The sequence below is a fragment of the Macaca mulatta genome, chromosome 9, assembly GCF_049350105.2.
Source record: "Macaca mulatta isolate MMU2019108-1 chromosome 9, T2T-MMU8v2.0, whole genome shotgun sequence".
NCBI classification, from domain to species: Eukaryota; Metazoa; Chordata; class Mammalia; order Primates; family Cercopithecidae; genus Macaca; species Macaca mulatta.
In genome coordinates this window covers 23,823,108-23,845,210 of record NC_133414.1, presented here as the reverse complement: position 1 = coordinate 23,845,210, position 22,103 = coordinate 23,823,108, and the positions used below count along the sequence as shown (strand labels likewise).

The 22,103-nt window shown below is 36.8% G+C and overlaps 1 protein-coding gene across 2 annotated transcripts in view; it reads right to left on the bottom strand.

Annotated features, from left to right (window-relative positions):
- Nucleotides 1-22,103, bottom strand: part of SPAG6 (sperm associated antigen 6) — a 65,990-nt gene that overhangs the window by 22,997 nt on the left and 20,890 nt on the right. For both annotated transcript variants that reach the window (XM_001097347.5, XM_001097245.5), the window contains exons 4-6: nt 20,494-20,677; nt 1,279-1,484; nt 252-425 (exon numbers count right to left, since the gene is read on the bottom strand). In XM_001097347.5, the coding sequence (XP_001097347.1) occupies nt 252-425; nt 1,279-1,484; nt 20,494-20,677 (564 nt within the window). The remainder of the gene's footprint in view (nt 1-251; nt 426-1,278; nt 1,485-20,493; nt 20,678-22,103) is intronic.

Sequence of the window (22,103 nt, the reverse complement as noted above, 5' to 3'; positions counted from 1 at the left end):
GTGGGGGAAGGGTGCTTTTGGCATCTAGTGTGCAGAGGCCAGGGATCCTGCTAAACATCCATCCTACAATGTGCAGGACCAGCCCCCCACAACAAGGAACTACCCAGTCCAAAACATCAGCAGTGCAGAAGACAAGAAATCCCAACCCATCTAGATCATGTGCCACAACCCCTAGGCCCTATAAACAAATTGATGTTTTATTTAAAAACTAAAAGTATTACATATTATTGTGGCTTGAAGTTTCTTTTCACCTCAGGTGTATGTTTTGCAATCTCTCTAATTAAAGTAGAAGCATTTTTCTTCACGTATTCATCCTTGTCCTTCAGACAGGTAAGTACAACTGGAAAAATCTCTGCTTCAACAACCATTTCTGCCAGATCCACGGAATGTTTCGAAACCTGACTGAGAGCTGAAAGGATCTGATGCTGTGAAGCAAAAAAAAACCAAAACAAAACACTATATAGCATCCACTACAGAGTTCAGATTTAAACATTTTATATATATTCAAATTCTTTTATAAAGGGAAAAAAATATACATGCCTAAACAACCTAAGACTTCTTAGTCTTGAGACATTCGCATTCTAGTCTTATACCCAAGTTTTAAAAATTCCTAATTTCCAAATTAGTTCTTAATATTTTGAAACTCTATTACAGATGATTAAATAACATGACCTCTGGATGAATACCATTTCTTAATTATGCAATACTGAAATTGCTAATTTATGAGCAATGTGATCATTTAGTACAAAAATCATCAAGCAGAACAATATCTTTGACATGATGCTGATACAATTTCAAAGAATGTTCCATTGCTTAGTTAACATTAACAATTTTAAAACATTATAGGGTGTAACTATTAGAATATAAAAGTATAATTGGTGACTGTTGACTAAAAATCAGATTTTAGAAAGCTATAAAACAGGCTAAGATAAATATGGCAATTTCCATAAGAAACAATATTATGGTGGAGGGTTAAAAAATCTTTAGATCTTTTCCAAACCAAAGATTTAATCATTATGTGATTCTGTATTTTAATTATTAATGTTAACACTGTTGTTACTTCTGATCTTATACATAGTTTCCCCAATCACATCTTTGTTATCTAATCCTTATGGTATTGTTTTCACATATTAAGAGACCAAATACATAATATATTCATATCTGTTTTCAATGATAATTTACTAATTATTTTTAGATGCAAAATATTCACGTGTACGCATTTCCATTTTCTTCCATTATAAAAAGGCTGATATGCTTTTCAACCTTATTTTGAAATACCTTCAATTTAGCATCAGGGTTCAGGAGCATCTGGGCTAAGTGAGCAACAGCTCCTGCATCCACTACTGTCTGTGCTAACTCTGGAGAATGCTTTGCAATATCACTGAGGGCGGAAGCAGCAATCCTTTTCAAAGCAATTTCTGGCTCCTGGATACAGAGTACTAAAAGAGGAACAGCTCCCGCATCCACCACAGCTTGTGACAGTTCTGTGGGTCCAAGAAAAGTAATTAAGTGAGTATGGGTGACTGACCCTTGTGCAAGCCATTTTTCACCCTGACAGATACAGCAAAGAAAAAAGGGGAGGGTGTACTTCACTCTCTCGACATCTGCATTTCAAATCAGGCTTCCTGGTTTCATAAACCATGTGGACCAATCCTGAGCTGAAAAGAATACAGGTCAATAGATGGACCTCCATTTACATGAACACATTTGAGGTAGATTAGGCTGAAATGGCTTGTTATTCTTTTTTTTTTTTTTTTTTTAAGAGAGTAAGCAGATGTCAGCTGTTTAAGCTCTGACAATTCTGCACTTCTCAATAGACAAGCATTTTATGCATGGTTTACAATAACAGAGAAAATTTAAGTACCAAAAATTTACCAACCACACTAATTAGGCAATATTTTGTGCTATTTACGTGAGTAAACATTAACATGAATCTTGTGCCAATAATGTCAATTTTTAGATTCCTTTTATCTTGTAGTACTTTTAAAAGATTTTTTAAAACTTTCATACAAAATAAAAAGCTGCCTTTTCATTGTACATGTAAAAATACTTTCAAAAATGAGATCTACTACTAATCAATAAACTTTTGTATATAAATGTTAATGTTTAGATACAATAATAAATTTATCTTACTCTTGTCAGAAATCAAGTACATATCTTTTGAATATACATGTTGATTTACTTGTATGTCCAAGAATAATAGCTTACAAAAATAGCACATTTTAAATTACAGATAATGGGAGACAGGCAAGCAGACCCATATAATATCATGGAAAAACTGCCATTTGAGAAGCATAAAGCACCACATGCAGTTACAGATACTACTCACATTGTATTCATGGCCCCTCTTACTGAATCACAGACACCCATTTCTGGAATCTCTTCCTTTCAAAATATGTTCTTATTTTCCCAGATGTGTAGTGCCTTAGTTATATATAAATGTCTTAACTGTCAAGCTAAGAGCTCTATTTAGCATATCACTTAAAGTATTTAATTTGAAGATAATACAGTGTTTGATTTTTCAAAGTACTGGTAATATCACATCTTCTAAAAGAAAATGTTAGCAAATACAGGTTAGTGTCCAATATTTGCTTCCCTTAAATTATCATAATTATCTTAGAAGTCCCAATATTGTATAAACAGTTCATTCATTCTTTCATTAAACAAGTATTAATGGAGGGCTATTAAGTGACAGGCTCATTCAACTCGATGCCAATGACACACTTCTGCAAATTAACACTACATTCATTGGCAAAGGTATCTTTCAATTTTTAAAATTTGGTGTAAAAGCTAGTATACTATGGGAAGTTCTTAAGTAATCTCAAGAACGAGAGGTAGATGAGAGGAATATGTTTTGTTTTGCTTTGTTTTTAAAAAAGAAGACAATAGCCAACAGACTGCAGTATCAATCTAGCAATGTAACAGGTTCCTCAGAAACAGCCTCTGGGATGCTACTGCAATAGACTGAAGACCATGAAGACAGCAGGTGACATAGGTGATCACTATTTCTCTTCCCACACCACACCCCCACCCCCATCCAAAGGAAATGGGAAAAAAATATAAAATGTTATATTACATATAATTTCTAAATAAAATACTCATTTTCTGGTAATTAACATTCTGCTTAAGAATTCAACTCAATCCAAATTATACAGGTGTCATACAGTAATAATTTATACGTTCCTATTTAAGAACACCTGGAATATATATATAATGGGCTGAATATTTTGTTTTGATATATTTTCACTTTTATACGCAGTTTATAGGAGTAAAGAATATGTAGCAAACTACAACTGTTTAAAAGTACTATTAAAAACTCAAGATGCTTTTTAAAAAACATCTATTATCTACCTTTATAATTCCCATTCATTTGACTTGCTCCTTGAGTAATTCTTGAGTGCAATATCTTCCTTCCTTAGAATAACATAATGTTAATAAGAAAGCAAATTCTGTTCTTCTAACTTGTTACCCAAGTTTTCTATTCTCTCCAGAGTAGCAATGTTAAATGTGGGGACGGCTAAGGATGGTAGTGGAAAAAGATTTGCCATGAAGGTAATGAAGTTTCCAAGGACCTAAAGTGGGCCTAGCAATTTTGTACTTGCAATTTCATATAGTTTACATCCCCAAATGTATATGGTTCTACTGCTCTTGAGTAGCACACTTTTTGCTTAGAAGTATTGTTCTCCTAGCTTCAAACATATGTTAATACTAAATATCAGACAGTGAATGTATATACAGGAAATAATACAATAGGCCTAAATAATGTAGACTCTACATATTACACATCCAACAGGCTATTTCACTCTGCCTCTGTCACTACTCTTTTTCCCATTATTGTTTCCTCTGATGTTTCTATGCCAGCCACTGTTGGCGTCTACCCAATAGCCATCGTCAGCTAGGGCAGAGGCTTGTGAGCAAATCCTAGACCTAAGCAGAAGTCAGCCACTGTGAAAGCAACTGTGAAAGCTCCGTAAAAACTGAGATACACAGCAGAAAACACCATCTCTTCTTGTTGGATATGGTCATGTCTGCAAATAACATCTGGAACTCCTACATCCATCTTGCAACTATAATGGAAGAAATCACCAATATGCTGAGGATGGCTGAGTACAAAAATGAAAAACATCCAGGTACTCCATGACACTGTTCAGCTGCAAAACCAGCTTTGGAACTGCCCTTACTCTGAACTTCGTGTCATGTGAATTTAAAAAATGTCCTTATTGCTTAAGCCACTTGTAGTTTACATTCTACAACTTACAGCTAAAAACATCCTGATATAATTCCTTCCTCTCTTATGCTTGGTGTCTGTACATGGTTTTCTCTCCTCTTTCACTCACTGAGTGCTCGTTAAGTGCTTACTATGTGCTGCACACTTGGCTAGATCTTGGGGAAGGGGAATAAAAACATTGTTCTGTTCTAGAAAATCCTGCTCAGAGTGAATACATGAAGAGGCCACTACAAGTATAGAACACAGCCAGGAATCAGGTCTGTGGAGTGTTCAGGGAAAATGTATACAAAAGTATCATTTCAGGAAGTGCTTCCAACCTTCCTTCCTTCTCCTCTTTTCTTTTTTTCTGTATTTTCTTTCTTTCTTTCTTTCTTTTTTTGAGATGGAGTCTTGCTCTGTTGCCCAGGCTGGAATGCAGTGGTGCGATCTTGGCTCACTGCAGCCTCCACCTTCTGGGTTCAAGCAATTCTCTGCCTCAGCCTCTTGAGTAGCTGGGATTACAGGCACCTGCCACCATGCCCAGCTAATTTTTTGTATTTTTAGTGGAGACAGGGTTTTGCCATCTTGGCCAGGCTGGTCTTGAACTCCTGACCTCGTGATCCACCTGCCTCGGTCTCCTAAAGTGCTGGGATTACAGGCATGAGCCACTGTGCCGTTTTTTCTGTATTTTCTACTCAAAAAAACCCAGCAGCAACCAAAACACATACAAAACTTCACACACCTAAAAATCACTTCCCATAGGAGAAATCTCATGAAGTTCATTTTAAACTCAAAAGTGGAAATGAGTTTTTAGATGTTCAATTATCACACTTATGAAATCAAAGATTGATGTGTACTGACTTAGATGCTCATAAAAGGTTGACCAAAAAAAGCAGTCAGCCAAGAAATTTATCTTCAGTCCCTGAAAATATCATTGCCTCATTTCAAATTTTAAGTAAATCTTCAAAAAATGCTTATATCTTCCATTATACAATAACATGTGACATATCCTAAACTGTTACATAACAAACAAGATTAAAAAGTGGTTATAACTGTGTCTAAAAATGCAAAGAGAAAAGGCTACATGTTATACCAACATGCTAACAGCATTTATACTGGGTTGATGGTACTATGGGTAGTATATTTTTTCTCTGTTTGCCAAATTTTCTTCAATGTGATTTTTTAAAAAATAAATACAAGCATGTCTCTCACCCATACATATAGCTACTGCTGGGCCTAACTGTACTAGCATCATTATTACAAAGAAAAAACAAATAAAAATTTTTAGCTTATTTTTTAATACAGCTGAAAGTTTTTTATTTTAAAAGATGGTAGAATGTATGTCCTCTTTAATAAGGCACACCTAAATAATACACATCATACATATCACACATCCAACAGGCTAGTTCATCCTGCCTCTATCACTATTTTTTTAAATAAATTATATGAAAAGAGTATATAATTCTTCTTCTTGAAAGAATTAATAGTATATACTAGAAATAATATTCATTTACTTTTTCACCCTTACCCTGCTGCCTTAATTCATACCCTTATTAAAGTTAAAATATTACATTCTTAAAACATTAGGGGTTATTTACTTTTAACCTTTTTTTATATATATATATATATACTTTAAGTTCTAGGGTACATGTGCACAACGTGCAGGTTTGTTACATATGTATACACGTGCCATGTTGGTGTGCTGCACCCATTAACTGGTCATTTACATTAGGTATATCTCCTATTGCTATCCCTCCCCCCTCCCCCCTCCCCACAATAGGACCCAGTGTGTGATGTTCCCCTTCCTGTGTCCAAGTGATCTCATTGTTCAGTTCCCACCTATGAGTGAGAAGATGTGGTATTTGGTTTTCTGTTCTTGCGATAGTTTGCTGAGAATGATGGTTTCCAGCTGTATCCATGTCCCTACAAAGGACATGAACTCATCCTTTTTTATGGCTGCATAGTAGTCCACGGTGTATATGTGCCACATTTTCTTAATCCAATCTGTCACTGATGGACATTTGGGTTGATTCCAAGTCTTTGCTATTGTGAATAGTGCCGCAATAAACATAAGTGTGCATGTGTCTTTATAGCAGCATGCCTTATAATCCTTTGGATATATCCCCAGTAATGGGATGGCTAGGTCAAATGGTATTTCTAGTTCTAGATCCTTGAGGAATCGCCACACTGTTTTCCACAATAGTTTAACTAAACTTTTTTTTTTTTTTAAATGCAAACTGTCAGAGGAAACTATCCAATAGCACCTTCATTATTCACAAATAATAATTAAAGTTGTTTATTGCATATATGTAGACAAAAATGTATAGTCGCCAAATTTGATGATCAGTTGTTTTTAATAAAGGAATAACTAGTTTTATTTGGCTGAGGAATAGCTCATTTTGAGTGAAGAAACTGAGGCAGCCTCCTCTGTGGTACTGTGACAAGGGAGAGGGAAGTGTCATCTTTTCACACTTCTCTGCCTCCCTCTGTTTTTCCATAATTATTTCCAACAACATTTATGAGGGTTATGTGCATACCATTTTTTGATCAGTAATAACATATAAAAACTTGGGGTGACAAGACTTTGCTTCTCACACAGTTGCATTTTCTTAAGAATTTCATTCTGTGCTGCTCTTGGAATCTGGGTTTTTGGTTTGTTTGTTTTCTAAGCTTGCGGTGATCTGTCAGTAACAGGCACGAGAAGTGTTACAATTTAAGTGGATCAAAATCTTCAACTTAGAATAATCAAAAACCTCAGTATGACTTTAGGTTTAAGTTTAAAACAAAAAGAGAACGTAAATTAAAAGGAGGACTTTTAAGATCAACAACATTCATAAGATTAGTACAATCTAAAGCTGCATGAGTGGAACATTAGAAATGACTCCATGTTGACTGGAAGGGAAGAGGGCAGACAGGAATGTCCCTTAGCATAGCATAAGTATGGTTGTTACTAGGTAAATCAGACAAAAGTAATCTTGCTTTAACAGTGCCTCAGTGCCTCCAACCTCTCTCAATTACGTCATGGCTAGTTGTCTGTTTAGATCAGAAGTGGTCAATGCAAATGCCCACAGGGCCCGGGAAAGTAACTATAATAAATAAATGAAGCCAGAGGATGCTTAAAAATAAAAATAAAAATAAGGTCAGGGAACGGCAGAGCAGTAGTGAAGTGCAAAAGTCTAGGTACCATCTACAAGGGGCAGCAGTTTCTGAGTTTCAGCCCAGTGTCGCCATGTAGGAATATAGATATAGGCCTAATGTTGTCAGGCCTTTTTGTTTCGTTTTGTTTTTAGAACACTGTGTGAGACAACATGGTGCTGGCCATATAAAACACATCCCTCTGTGGGCCTGCTGCAGCCTGAACCACCCCATTACAACCACAGGCTTAAATCTTACAGCCTCTAAAACAGTCCGTGCGGGGCTTTCTGGGCATGGAAAGGTGATGTTCTTTCTACTCCTAATTTTTGAAGTCATGTTTGGGGTCACAGAGGAAAAACCACTATTGTGGTTACATAAGAAAATTCAGAGAATTCTGAGAAATTAATAAAAACCTAAAAGTTGACTCATAAGAAAGGATTACTCTAAACATGATACTTGAATAATTTTTCAGCTCATAATGGAGATGTGAGACAGAATTTGAGCAAACAAGTGATCATGAGGACTCATAAAAAGAATTCAAAATGAAGAGGTTCTCCAAAAAGAAAAAAGAAAAAAAATAAGTATCCAGCACACTAATTAAAAAACTCCTCTGGAACTCTAATCTCTTTAAACTTTATTGCTTTTTAATTTTTTTCAAACACTGCTTTTAACTGTTTCTAAGCCCTACAAAAGTTATATTTTGTTTCATTAAAAAATACAAGAAAGTTATAAATTAATCATTTATTTGCAGTTAGGTGGCCCTATTTATCAGTTTGAAGATGGGCTGGGTTTTGCCATAAAAATATACAGCTATATCACTTCAAAGGCTTTTTGAAATAAAGCAGGTTAAAAACAAAAACAAAAACAAAAAAAACCCTACATTTTGCCTGGGTACAGTGACTCACGCCACTTTGGGACCCTAGCACTTTGGGAACCTGAGGCAGGCAGATTGCTTGAAGCCAGGGGTTCAAAACCAGCTTGGGCAACAGCAAAACCCCATCTCTACAAAAAATACAAAAATTAGCCAGGCATGGTGGCAAGCACCTATAGTTCCAGCTACTTGGGAGGCTGAGGTGGAAGGACCCCTTGAACCCAGGAGGCAGAAGTTTCTGTGAGCCAAGATCATATCACTTCACTTCAGCCTGGGCAAAAGAGCAAGACCCTGTCTCAAAAAAAAAAAAAAAAAACCCTACATTTAAAATTGGCTGCCACTTATATGATATTAATGTTATGTTAATAATAATTCCTCATCCCATTCAACCAAATTTTTCATGATTGGGTAAAATTATAATAACAAATATGTTGCTGCAATTACCACAGCTGGTTACTTACTGGTAACTCCAGTATGATTTTGGCAATAGCACTTCCAAAGTAAAAGAAATCTGTTGGCCAGGCACAGTGCCTCACTCCTGTAGTCCCAGCACTTTGGGAGGCCAAGGTGGGAGGACTGCTTGCATCCAGAGGTTCAAGACTAGCATGGGAAACATATAGAGACCCTGTCTCAAAAAAAAAAAAAATCAAAAATTAGCTGGACATGGTGGCATACGCCTGTAGTCTCAGCTACTCAGGAGCCTGAAGTGGGAGGATTGCTTGAGCCCAGGAGGTAGAGGCTGCAGTGAGGTGTGATCATGCCACTGTACTCAGCCTAGGCCACAGAGCAAGACCTTGTCTCAAAAAAAAAGAAAAGAAAAATCTCTTTAGGTTTTGGTCTAACCCAGCTGTTTACAACTGGTTTAGTTATCTACTGCTATGTAACATCACACCAAATTTAGCAGCTTAAAACAGCAAACATTTATTATCTCATAGTTTCTGTAGGTCAAGAATCTAGGAGTGGCTTAGCTGCCAGGTTCAGGCTCAAGACCTATCACTAGGCTACAATCAAGAAGTCAACTGGGGCTGCAGTCAATTGAGGATGTGTGTCCAGGCACACTCGTGGGAAGGTTAAAGGGAATCTTTAGTTCCGCACCCTATGGGCCTCTACATAGGCTGCTCTTGATGAGGCTTCCCCCAAAGTGAGTGATTCAAAAGAGAAGACTGAAATGTCTTTTATAATCTAAGCCTGGACGTGGCATAGCATTGCCTCTGCTATAGTGCATTGGTGCAATGGGGGAGGGGACTACACAAGGATGTGAATAAGAGGAGGCAGGCATCATGAAGGCCACTACCACAAAAAGCTTTGTTCTACACCGACACATCTGCGAGACAACATCCCTCCATAGGCAACAGTGACTCACTAGAGCTATCATTCTCAGCTGAGAGATTGACATCTCCAATTGCAGGTGGAAGTGAGAAAAGCATAAAGGGAGAATTTGCATATTACTATGTAAAAGTCTCGAGTGATTTTTATTTTCACACACACACAAATGTCATTTTTCCTACTCTCACCCTTTTTTTTTTTTTTTTTTTTTTTTTACTCTCACCATTTCTATCTCGCTTCCCTCCACCCAATCATCGGAGCAATTAGTTTAACCCTAACACATGGATTGGTGTTTGAGCACTTAAGGGTTAACATAAATACATACATTTGCTTTAAAGGCAAAATAATTCTGGGTCCTTTAAAAAGTCAAGTGAGTCAAATAAGTCATTGATCTGAAGTTAACAGGGCTTTAGTAGGAAATTACAATCAGCTGGGAGGTAAGGCTGCTCTCAAAGGACTCAAGTAAAAAGCAGCTTCAAAACATGGTAAGAAAAAGTCAAGAAGTGGAGACCAGACAAAAGGAAAGTGAGAAAGAAAAAAAAAAAAAAAAAAGACTTGGTTATAGCCTTGAACAACAATAGGCTGAGGAAATTTGAAGTCATTTTAGCTCCCATCCCCACCACTAATTTAGCATCAGACTTTTAACAGCTGAGACCAAGCTGAACAGAGTAACTCAAAACTACAAGAGGGTCTGGAGTGTCCTGGTAAAGTAAAAAATAACTAAAATAATTGGAATTACATCTTTACAAAGTAATGCTTTTTGAATCTAGAAGTTATTTTATTTGTTTTCCACCTGCTTTATATAGCATTTGCAACCATAGTTGTGGTTTCACTCTACCTATAATTTTGCATTTTGCTTAAAAAAAAAAAAAAAAAACCTGCCCAGACTTCACCACTATGCGATGTATGCATGTAAGAAATCTGTACTCATGACCAGGCGCACTGGCTCATGCCTGTAATCCCAGAACTTAGGGAGGCCGAAGTGGGCAGATCACCTGAGGTCAGGAGTTCAAGACTAACTTGGCCAACATGGTGAAACCCCATCTCTACTAAAAATACAAAAATTAGCCAGGCGTGGTGGCATGCACCTGCAATCTCAGCTACTCACGAGGCTGAGGTGGGTGAATCGCTTGACCCCAGGAGGCGGAGGTTGCAGTGAGCTGAGATTGCACCACTGCACTCCAGCCTGGGCGACAGTCAGACTCTGTCTCAAAAAAAAAAACCAAAAAAACAAAAAACAAAGATCTGTACTTGTACCCTGTAAATATATAACAACTTTTAATTAATATACAAAAATAATTTTAAAAATAAATAATAGAAAAACAGTTTAAAAACCATGGAAAATGCACATGTTATTATTCAAACTTCAATGGTATGCACTCTTTGCTCCAGCCCAGTGCTAGGTAAGAAGTCCCTGTCTTCAAGGAGCACGATCTGATGAAGAAGGCTAGACAGCAAAAGGCCACAGGTATTCTGATGGAATTCTCTAGAACAGGCAAAGGAGAGAGAAAACAGAAAGAGGAAATAAAAATAAAACATTGGGAGGGTAATATGTTGATGTCATGTTTTTATAAATGTAGTCCCTGGTCAGCAGTGCTTGATGTGACTCCCCTGAGTGGTTCTCACACCCTCATGGGTTTCCACTGGCTACTTTTATTCCTGAGGATTCAGCTAATCCAACATTTTTAACAGTTGCCTAATATCCCACTGAGCAAATATGCCATCATTTACTTAACCAGTTTCCCACTTGAGGACATTTAATTAATTTTTGGTTTGGTTTGGTTTTGTTGTTTGCTATTATATAGTATAATGAACCTTTTTTGCATTCAGATTACATATTAGTTATCTATTGTCATGTAACACACAACCCCAAACTGAGCAGCTTAAAACAACATCACTTATTATTTCAGAGTTTCTGTGGGTCAGGAACTCAGGAGCAGCTTAGCTAGGTGGTTGTAGCTCAGAATCACAAAGTTGCTGTCCAATTGTCAGCTGGGGCAGTCACCTGAAGGCCTACCTTGGGGAGGATCTGCTTCTAGCTCAATCCCATCATTGCTGGGAAGCCTCCATTCCTTGCTGGCTGCTGGAAACCTCAGTTCTTCACCATGTGGACCTTTCCATAGGCTGCGTAAGTGTCCACATAACATGGTAGCCAGCTTCCCCTAGAGCAAGTGGCCCAAGAAAGATACAGTGCCCAAGACAGAAGCACTGATTTTTTTTTTCTTTTTTTTATCCAGAGGCAGGATCTCACTCAGGACAGAGTGCAGTGGCACCATCATAGCTCACTGCACCCGGAAACTCCTGGGCTCAAGTGACCCTCCTCATCCTCTCAAGTAGCTGCACACCACTACACTCAGTTAATTTTTTTGTTTTTTGTTTTTTTTTTTTTTGGAGATGAGATCTCGCTATGTTGCCCAGGCTGGTCTCAAACTCCCAGCCTTAGGCAATCCTCCCACCTTGGCCTCTCAAAGTGCTGGGACTATAGGCATAAGCCACTGTGCCTGGCCTCTTATCTTTTATAACCTGCTCTCAGGAAGTGACATACCATGACTTCTGCTGGTCACACAGACCAGCCCTGGTATAATGCAGGAGAAGTCTAAACAAGGGTCTGAAAACCAGGACATATGATCTGGGAGGCTGGCTACTACAGTCATACACACACATACACACATGTCCACAAGTATACACACATGCATGTATGTATACTTGTATACATGTATGTTTGTATACGTGTATGTATAAACAAAAATAACACACGTCTTTTTAAGACCACAGGATTACCAGCACATTGCCTTTTAACAAGTATCTACAAAGCATAGACACAATAATTTCATGTGCTATCCAATAGAAATGTTATCCACATAACGTAATTTAAAACTCAAAATTAGCCACACTTTAAAGGTAAAAAGAAATAGGTGAAAATAATTTTAATATACTTTAACACAATATATCTGAAATATAATTTCAACATGCAATCAATGTTTTAAACATTTAGTGAGATATTTTACATTTTTTCACACTAAGCCTTGGAATCTAGGGTGTATGTTGCACTTACAGCATTTCTCAATTCAGCCACTACATTTTCATCAGAAATGCTCAGTAAGTATTTAAATTTCAAAAAGTTTACAGTTGAAAAGGTAGATTCACATATCCAAGTTGCTCCAATTATACCTACAAATTTTTAAATAAGTTGAGTATCAATTTTTAATTTTACATTAATTAAATGGCAATAAAATAAAAAATGTAGCTCCTTAATGTGCACTAGCCTCAGTTCAAGTGTGCAAAAGTCCCAGGTGAATAGAGGCTACCATACTGCTAACACCGTAGTGTGGGATCAAAGGGGATCTAGAGAAATGGTCTATGGCTAGTTATAGCACAGTGACACCAAAAACGCTAGAGGTCCTATCTTTGAAAATCCTTTGAGGTGGCGGGGCATGGTGGCTCACACCTATAATCCCAGGACTTTGGGAGGCCGAGGAGGGCAGATCACAATGTCAGGAGTTCAAGACGAGCCTGGCCAACATGGTGAAAACCCGTCTCTACTAAAAATGCAAAAATTAGCCAGGCGTAGTGGTGGGCGCCTGTAATCCCAGCTACTCGGGAGGCTGAGGCAGGAGAATCGCTTGAACCCAGGGGGGCGGAAGTTGCTGAGATGGCGCCATTGCACTCCAGCCTGGGCAACAAGAGCAAAACTCCGTCTCAAAAAAAAGAAAAAAGAAAATCCTTTGAGGCAATTAACTTATTCCACACTTTTAGAGCAAACTGGTTCATTCATCTAAAACCCTGATAAGAGCAAACCAAGCTCCAAAAATTAACTGTGCAAAATCAGTCAGCTAACATGATGAAAATACAGCTCCTATTTTCCTGTAGACTGTGGATTTAAAAATCTATGGGAAAATAAGATGATGAACATGTCTTATCTCAAGGTACAATTCTTATGCTAACCAAGTCCTGAGTTTCTAATAGCAAACTCTCTTGTAGACGTTTGTAAAACGCTCAACTGGAATACTTTCAAATTTCAATCAAGTACATTTTGCTTCATGTATTTCTAGAAATTCAAATGTAAATAAAAGTGGGTTCCTCCCCCCAGTATCAAAAATGCATTAGGCAGATTTACAGGCCAGTGACTGGAAAACAAACTAAGTTCAAGAAACAATAGAGAAACATGTCATGGTGCATTGTTCAAACTTGATTTATTTCCAAACCACCAGTATACAAAATATCCTTCTCTTTATCCACTCAGCACACATAGACTTGACATTTCTCCCACAGGTATTTGATTAAAGCCAAAAACAAAGATTTAAACTACAAGAATTGTAGATGTTATCAGGTAGAGGAGGTATTTTGTAGGACAAAGCACTTTCCTTCCTCTTACTAATGCATGTATCACTTCCTCCTGTATTTCTAAGCCAAGGACTGTTCAGTTGTTATCTGGATGTAACAAAGTTCTTGAGAAAGTAAAGATTCCTCTTTTTGCCATTGTACAAAAAATGTAACTCGTAATTCATCTTTTTTTTTTTTTTTTGAGACAGGGTCTCGCTCTGTTGCCCAGGTTGGAGTTCAGTGGCACAATCATAGCTCACTGCAGCCTCAACCTCCTGGGCTCAAGTGATCCTCCCACTTCAGCCTCCCAAATAGTTGAGACCACAGGTGCACACCACAACATCTGGTGAATTTATTTTATTTTATTTTATTTTTACAGACAGGGTTTCACTATGTTTCACAGACCAGTCTTGAATTCCTGGGCTCAAGTGATCCTCCCATCTCAGCCTCCCAAAGTACTAGGATTACAGGCACGTGCCACTGTGCCCAGTTATAATTCATCTTTCATTTACTCTAATGTATAGTCACCCAATGCATTATATATGCTTTTTAATATAGTATTGTACCTTGTGTCAATGTTTGTCTAGATGACCTTCATGCTCATCTGTATTAATTTTTCTGCCTTAGATTATAAAGTCCCACACATGAGGTCTTAGTCAATTTATTTTACTTTATACAGTTGGAAAGATATGGGAACACAGACATAAATGCCTCAAGTACATTTTGATGATTACCATGATGATGACACTGTTAAATAAATGGATTGCTAGCCTCATATAAAAAGTTAGAGGCATGAGTAACTTAGGAATCTGAGCTTATATATTACATTTTGTTGCTCCAGATTCTAAGTTTAAAAAAAAATTAGAAGATTTTATTAGCCAAGAGTTCCCAACTAAAAATATTACAAGAGGGGCCAGGCACATGGCTCAAGCCTGTAATCCCAGCACTTCAGGAGGCTGAGGCGGGCGGATCACAAGGTCAGGAGATCAAGACCATCCTGGCTAACGGTGAAACCCCGTCTCTACTGAAAATACAAAAAATTAGCCGGGCGTGGTGGTGGGCACCTCTAGTCCCAGCTACTCGGGAGGCTGAGGCAGGAGAATGGCGTGAACCCAGGAGGTGGAGCTTGCAGTGAGCCGAGATCATGCCACTGCACTCCAGCCTGGGTGACAGAGCAAGACTCCATCTCAAAAAAAAAAAAAAAAAAAAAAAAAAAAAAATTACAGAAACAAAAATACAAAAGAATCACAACTTTTTTACCAGCACCACACAAACTGAACCCTAAAAATAACCAACCAATTAGGTAACTACCAAGTAAAACAAGGTTATAATTAATTAAAATGTTCTTTTGTTTAGCACATTTGTTCTCGATGCCCAAAGAACATAGAGGGATATTTATTTTCACTTTATACCTTTTTCACTAGCACCTAAAAAAATACAAATATATTTGTGAAAATAAGTGTTAGGATAAAAATAAATGAAATATATAATATATGTTATCCCACATACCTCATTTGCCTCTATGTTTGTGTTCCTCAACCCCCACAATAGAAAAAAAAAGATATAAAAAGAAAGATAAAGCAACAAAATATGTTACTGGAACCAACCGAAATCTATAGGCGTCAGTAAAGACGACTGTCTGCAGGCCTTTAAAACAATTTTTAATTACTAGGCTCTAGTCCCTTCTCCCCATCCATTCTCCCTCTAAGAAAAACCAAAGTCCTTAGCTGTTATCTCTGATATTTGTCACGAATATTTGGGTTTTTTAAAAGTTAATTACTTTGAAAATTGCTAAGACTAGATTTTGTGTTCTCACCGTAAATAAGTAGGTGAGATTTTTTAATTAATTGCTGCTTCCTAAGCCTGTTCCGCACATTTAAGCTATTGATATTTGTACATGGGTGGCATGAGAAGAATATTCACAAAAATTCTGAATTTTAAACTTTTCATTTTATCATTTAATCATTTGATATATGATAGAAAACAATCGGGCTGCCAGCTCATCTTGAGACCTTGCTTACATTATCTATCTAGTAAAGAGGATACAATCGACTCAATGTTTCCGTCATGTCCACATCAGCCAGCCCCTGCAAGCACTGCTCATCTCTGGCGCAGCAAGTTCATCTCTCAACTGCCACAGAGCTGGACAGAAATCAGGTCCACAAGAGAAGGAAGAGTCAACCAGGTGGAAAGCAGCCAACAGAGATTAGAAACAGAGGTATCTGGCAAGACTTTCAGATATTACAAGGAGCCAAAAAAGAATGATGAGATCTTGTACACTTTCCTCCCTCACAGTGTAAAATGCAAGAATCTCTGAAAGTGCTGAGCAGTTGCCAAGCAGTTCCAGCATAAACTGCTGTGTGACCAGAATAAATCCTTTAACCTCTCTACTTCAGTCTCATCATCTACATGACAATCATATCAATAATTTAAAAGTTGTAGAATGTCTAATCAAATGTATTCCTCTTTGCCAGGCTTGAGATAAGCCAAAGTTTACCAAAAAGAAACACCTTTTTTTTTTTTTTTTTTTTAGCTAAAGCTCCCAAAATAAACATTTAAAAATCATTTTTGAGCCCAAATGTGGAAGACCATTCACACAAAACACTTCCGCACACTTGCAGCCAGGCTGCTGCTCTCACCTCAGTCCCAAGTGCTCTCATTGTGGCCCCTGTCTCCACAGAAGGCCATTCATTGGAAGCACTCTCCACAGAGCCGCAGGACTTCAGTCACAATGCCTGAGGGAGGCTGCTGGGGACCAGGGGAGGAAGGCCTGGGACCTCCTGCAGCAGACTCCCTCACCCACCTCCAGCAGATGAGCCATCAGCTGAGGAAGCCCAGTGGCTGGGGAATCCCACCATCCCTCCTTCCTTGCCTATCACGTTTCCAGCTGGCACAGGCTCTCGAGGCACCCTTTCCAAAAGCAAGACTATTCCTTGGAAACAGTGACAGATTTCATATTGGTTGAATAAATAAATATGTTAATAGAATAACTATACAATATATCTATTTACAAAACTGCACTTGTGCCCCTTACACTTATACAAACTTTTTAAAGTTTAATGTATAAAGTGGGCATGGTAAGAGATTAACAACAATAGCTAATAATAAAAGAGAAGAATTATAACAATAGACTAAAAAAAGTTGTGTGAATGAGGAAACAAAAGAAGAATTCTGCAGAGTGGGAAAGGGTTACAAAAAGTAAGAAAAGAGAAAGCCAATCTGAGAAGAATTTTACCTCAGCTGTCACTAAGGAGCAGGAAAAACTAGAAAGAAATCACTTATTTATCTGCAAAGTCAGAGGTAAACATTGCCATGTGTATTCAATAACTGGTGATTCAATCATAAAATGTAATGATATGATTTGTACACAGTTGGAAAAAAAAAAAAACCCACCATTCTGGTTGTCAGCCTGAAGTTCCCTTTGTTTATCTGTAAAATGCTTCAAAATCTATACATAGAAATAAGTTTTAGAAGTTGTATTTTTCAAATAAGGAAAAGTCAGGTAATGCCCATTGGCTTCTCTCTATAATTATTTTAATTGTGTTTCCTATACACAGAACTTTTTCCTTCTATTGCCTTTAAAGGTACACATTATTTCTTTTGCATCTCAATTTAAGGTTTATATTTCTTAAACTGTCTAACAAACAGTTTTCCACTAATATTTATTAATCTCAATATATTTTGCTTTTAGGAAATCATAAAGAAATTAGGTTATTTTCAAAAAACAAACAAAACAAAAGCCAGACGTGGTGGTTCATGCCTGTAATCCAGCACTTTAGGAGGCCAAGGCAGGCAGATTATGAGGTCAGGAGTTCGAGACCAGCCTGACCAACATGGTGAAACCCCGTCTCTACTAAAAATACAAAAATTAGCCGGGCATGGTGGGGCGCCCCTGTAATCCCAGCTACTCAGGAAGCTGAAGCAGGAGAATCCCTTGCACCTGGGAGACGGAGGTTGCAGTAAGCTGAGATCGCACCACTGCACTCCAGCCTGGGTGACAGAGCAAGACTCTGTCTCAAAAAAAAAAAAAAAAAAAAATCAGGTTATTTGGAGGTAAATCCTCCATTTTCATTGATATGGATGTGAGTGATGACTTTTATTATTTACTAGGCAACAATTCCCTTTCCTTCTGAGAAATCTATGCAATAATATCTTCTGGGAGCTTCTGGGTCCCAGGCCCCTAACTACTGTGAAATATTGAAATTCCAGTGGAAATTCCATGTGGGAGCCAGAATATAGCAAGAATTTGGAATGGGACCCCTAAGACAGATCCTGTTTATGAACTATAATCATTTTGCCCCAGACTCAACAAAACGAAGGAGTGGAAATGTTATCTATGGGGCACCTGCTTCAGAGAGTATCTATACAGTTGTCCCTCAAAGCTCTTTTCCAACGCTCATGTTACAATCTGTAATGTGTCCCTCTGGCATAAAAAAAACTTACTAAATATACTCTTGTAGTTCCCCATGATAACTAGTTTTTGATTTAAAACCCTGCTGTAGTTTTCACAATCAACATGTACTAAACAACAGTCTTAAGGTAAACATATTTGGAAAATCAAAATCTAGATTTAAGAAAATAATAATTTGTAATTTAATTCTGAATAATTCTAAGCATGACAACAGTTGTCTTTTTCAACTTGCCTTTATACTGTTTTATTTCTATTTTGTCTGTAATAATGTCACCATTTTAAGAACCAAATTAAATATAACCATAGGAGAGCCTCTTCCTGTTTCTGTTTTGAAGTTTTTCTTCAATACTGTTTCAGGAAGTATTTAGTGAAGCTGTATGGTATAGTAGTTAACATAGGCTTTGGAGTCAGACAGACTCAAATTCCAGTTCCATCATTAATATAATTTTGGATATCCTTTCTAAAGTCCACTTTATTTCTCCATTTAACAGGGAGAGTAATACCTACCCAAGGGTAACTGCAATCAAAATGAGATAATGAGTCTGAAGCACACAGCACAGAGCCAGGCATATACTAATTACTCAATGCACAGTAGCTAATATTTTAGACATAGACACACACTGAAAATCTGGATCATGAAGAAAAAATTCCTTAATTTTACCACCTTAGGAAAACAAACACGATTTTTTTGTAATTACATCCACATAAAAACTTATTTTTACATTATTATAATTGTAATACACAATTTTATATCTTTTTTAACATTATAATCACTTTTCCATGTTACCATGTAGGTTCATAATTACCTTTTAAATTTGTTGCCTGAGATTTCATTAAGTTCCATAATTTATCCACTAAATTTCTGTCAAATATTTGAGGTGTTTACAAATCATGCTATAATAACATTTTCATGAATATAGCTTTCCCACCCTGTGGAATTCTTTCCTTAGGATGAATTCTCAAAGCAGGCTTCTTTAGGGTAGCCATGATCTATTTCACAACTTTAATAGTTTTGTCAAACTGCTCTCCACCAGTTTATACAATTTGTAGTTCCTCCACCAATGTGCACACATGTCATATTGTCCACTCTAACCTTCAGTATTAATACTAATATGTTACATGTACTGAGTATTTCCATATGCCAAGCACTGATCTAAGTGCTTTACATGTATCACATCATCATCCTCACAACAAATCTCCAATGTAACCACTATTAGTCATCCTCTTCCGCAGATGAGGAAGCTAAGGCTCAGAAAGTTTATAAGCCATGTCCAAGGTCACACAGCAACTAAATGGTAGTATCTAAACTAAACTCAGACCCTGTCTAATGCCACGGTGCTCTTAATCACCTGGCTATATTGCTGCTTTACTCTTCTGCCACCACCCCCCACTCATATAACAGGTTAAAAAGATCTTAATTGATGTTTTTATATACAATTTGTTGATTACTAGCAAAGTTGATCATTTTTACATATGTTTATTTTAAAACTGTATTTTCATCTTATGTTATTTGTTCATAAGCAACTTCTGTAAAGTGATGGGGAAAATTATGTTCCTCATGTACTTTTTACCAATTGGGTGCATCGACACAATCCTCTCACAAGAGGCCCAGGTCCCTTCTTTATGACCCCACTGAGCTGTCAGTTTATAGGAGAACATGCTCCTTCTCTTCTTCCTGCCCAGTATGAGTTGAATACCAATATTTTCCAGAAAGTTATGTCCATATCTCCTCAACATCACTCACTCGTGATACGTCTTCTGGTTGGTTTGGAACTCCCTATCATGAATGGGCAGGAAGACCAAATGACCCCAAGAGGGTGATTAACTAAAATAATTTTTTATTAGGTTGGTGGAAAAGTAATTGGGGATTTTGCCATTAATGGCAAAAACACTTTTGCACCAACCTAATAACTGAACCAATTTACCAAGGCCTTTGAGACTCAAGCCCACTCTCCCATCCCCTGCCACCCCTCTCTCCTTTTCTCCACCTCTTCAAATTTCCCTTCTGTGAGATAAAGACTGAAATATATAGGGTTTTTCTGTTTGTTTGTGAATATATGATCCAAACAACTTGGCCATCTTTCAAAATGTACTTCTCATCACATACAGAAACATCATTAAAACCCCATCTATGTTTTACTAAGCAAAACTGGATTTACCTAATAAATCTGAATTGTAATAATCCTATTTTAAAATATGCTCATGCATATTTTAAATTACCTGCATTATGTCTTGCAATATATCTAAGTGCCCAGGCTGCAGCCTCCTTGACTCCAGGGTCAAAATCTTCCAAGCATATGACCAGTGTATCCAGTGCTCCACAATCAACTATTGCCTGAGCTAGCTGGGGAGAATGTTTACCAACCGCTCGTAACACAAAGGCAGCTGCTTTCTTGTAGAAGCGCTACAAGGGTCAAACAGACAAAACTCAAAATGAATTGAGTACTTAGAAAACCAAAATCTAAAATAGACCAAAACTAGCATAAAAATAACATTAATGTAAATAAAGCTCAACAGCTTTTGAATATAAAAGATGAAAAACATCCTGCAAAATAATTTTGATTATTTGATGTGCCCTCATTGCTTCTGTTCAGTAACTAAACTGAAAACAAGGTATGTTTAACATTGTATTTCAAATGTTTTATCCTGAAGCATGCATTTGGAAATTGTATAAAATTATAAACATACTTTCCACAAATTCATAAAATAATGAGATTTTATGTATCTGCATTACACCAAAATGTATTGTTTGACCCTTGGGAACTCTTAGATTGTTAGCATGTGCAACTAAGCTCACTGTCAACTGACCAATTCATTTCCTTTACTTGCCCTCAGTCTTTAAGCATGGTAGGCCTTTCATGACCTCAACTAATCTTTCTGGTGTCCCCAATTATTCTGAAGTAACAACCATGTCCCAAAATGTGCTTACAATCATCAAATAAACATAAAGGCAAAACATTAATGACATATTTTAAAACTTTTCCTGGCAAATAAATCAGCCAAACAATGGGATATAAGTTATTTTCTCTAGAAATGCTTTTTATTTTAAGATAAAAGCAAATTACTTACCATTTTGTAAATTTTAAATACTGCTTCATATTTATATTTCCTATAGACACATTGTGTCTGACTAAGGAATGAGTAAATAAAACTAAAACACAAGACTAACATGTTTCTCTTCACATCGCTAAAAAAATTAAATATATAGGAAATATGTGGCTGTGACACTCACTATGGTTTTATGCTTAGCATAATGACACAGTGATGGTCTCCTCTTTCTGTTATTAATAAAACCCACTTAATCCCCTATTTTACATTCTAAGTTTCTATTTCTTCACAGTGACTACTAAAAAGTGACTAGTTGACTACAGCACCTGTTTTGAAAGCATTCTATTCACTTAGACTATAATATTGATACAATGAAAATTACAGGAGAAAAAAATACATCGAGTATATCTTAAACATAGTATACCTTAAAAATCAGTATATGTTGCTAATATAAGAAACATGCTATGTTAGTACTGATGTTTTTGATTTGACATATTTTCTTTAGTTTCTTAAATTATATAAGTAACCAAATTTCTACTAATTTACTCTAAATATTACTGTAGAGCTTTGAAGTAGGTTTCCATAGATTATTTTCTTACAAATGTGGGGGGAAAAATGGTGATACATTTATTTTCATTACTTTACTTTAGCTAATTTGACTTTTTATAGTGCAGAATTATCAAATTTACAGACCATTTATGGGTATCAATAGTCACTATTAATTACAGTGCCTATAACTCACACTTTCTGATCTCATTCCCTCTTTCTCCTAATTTTCACTT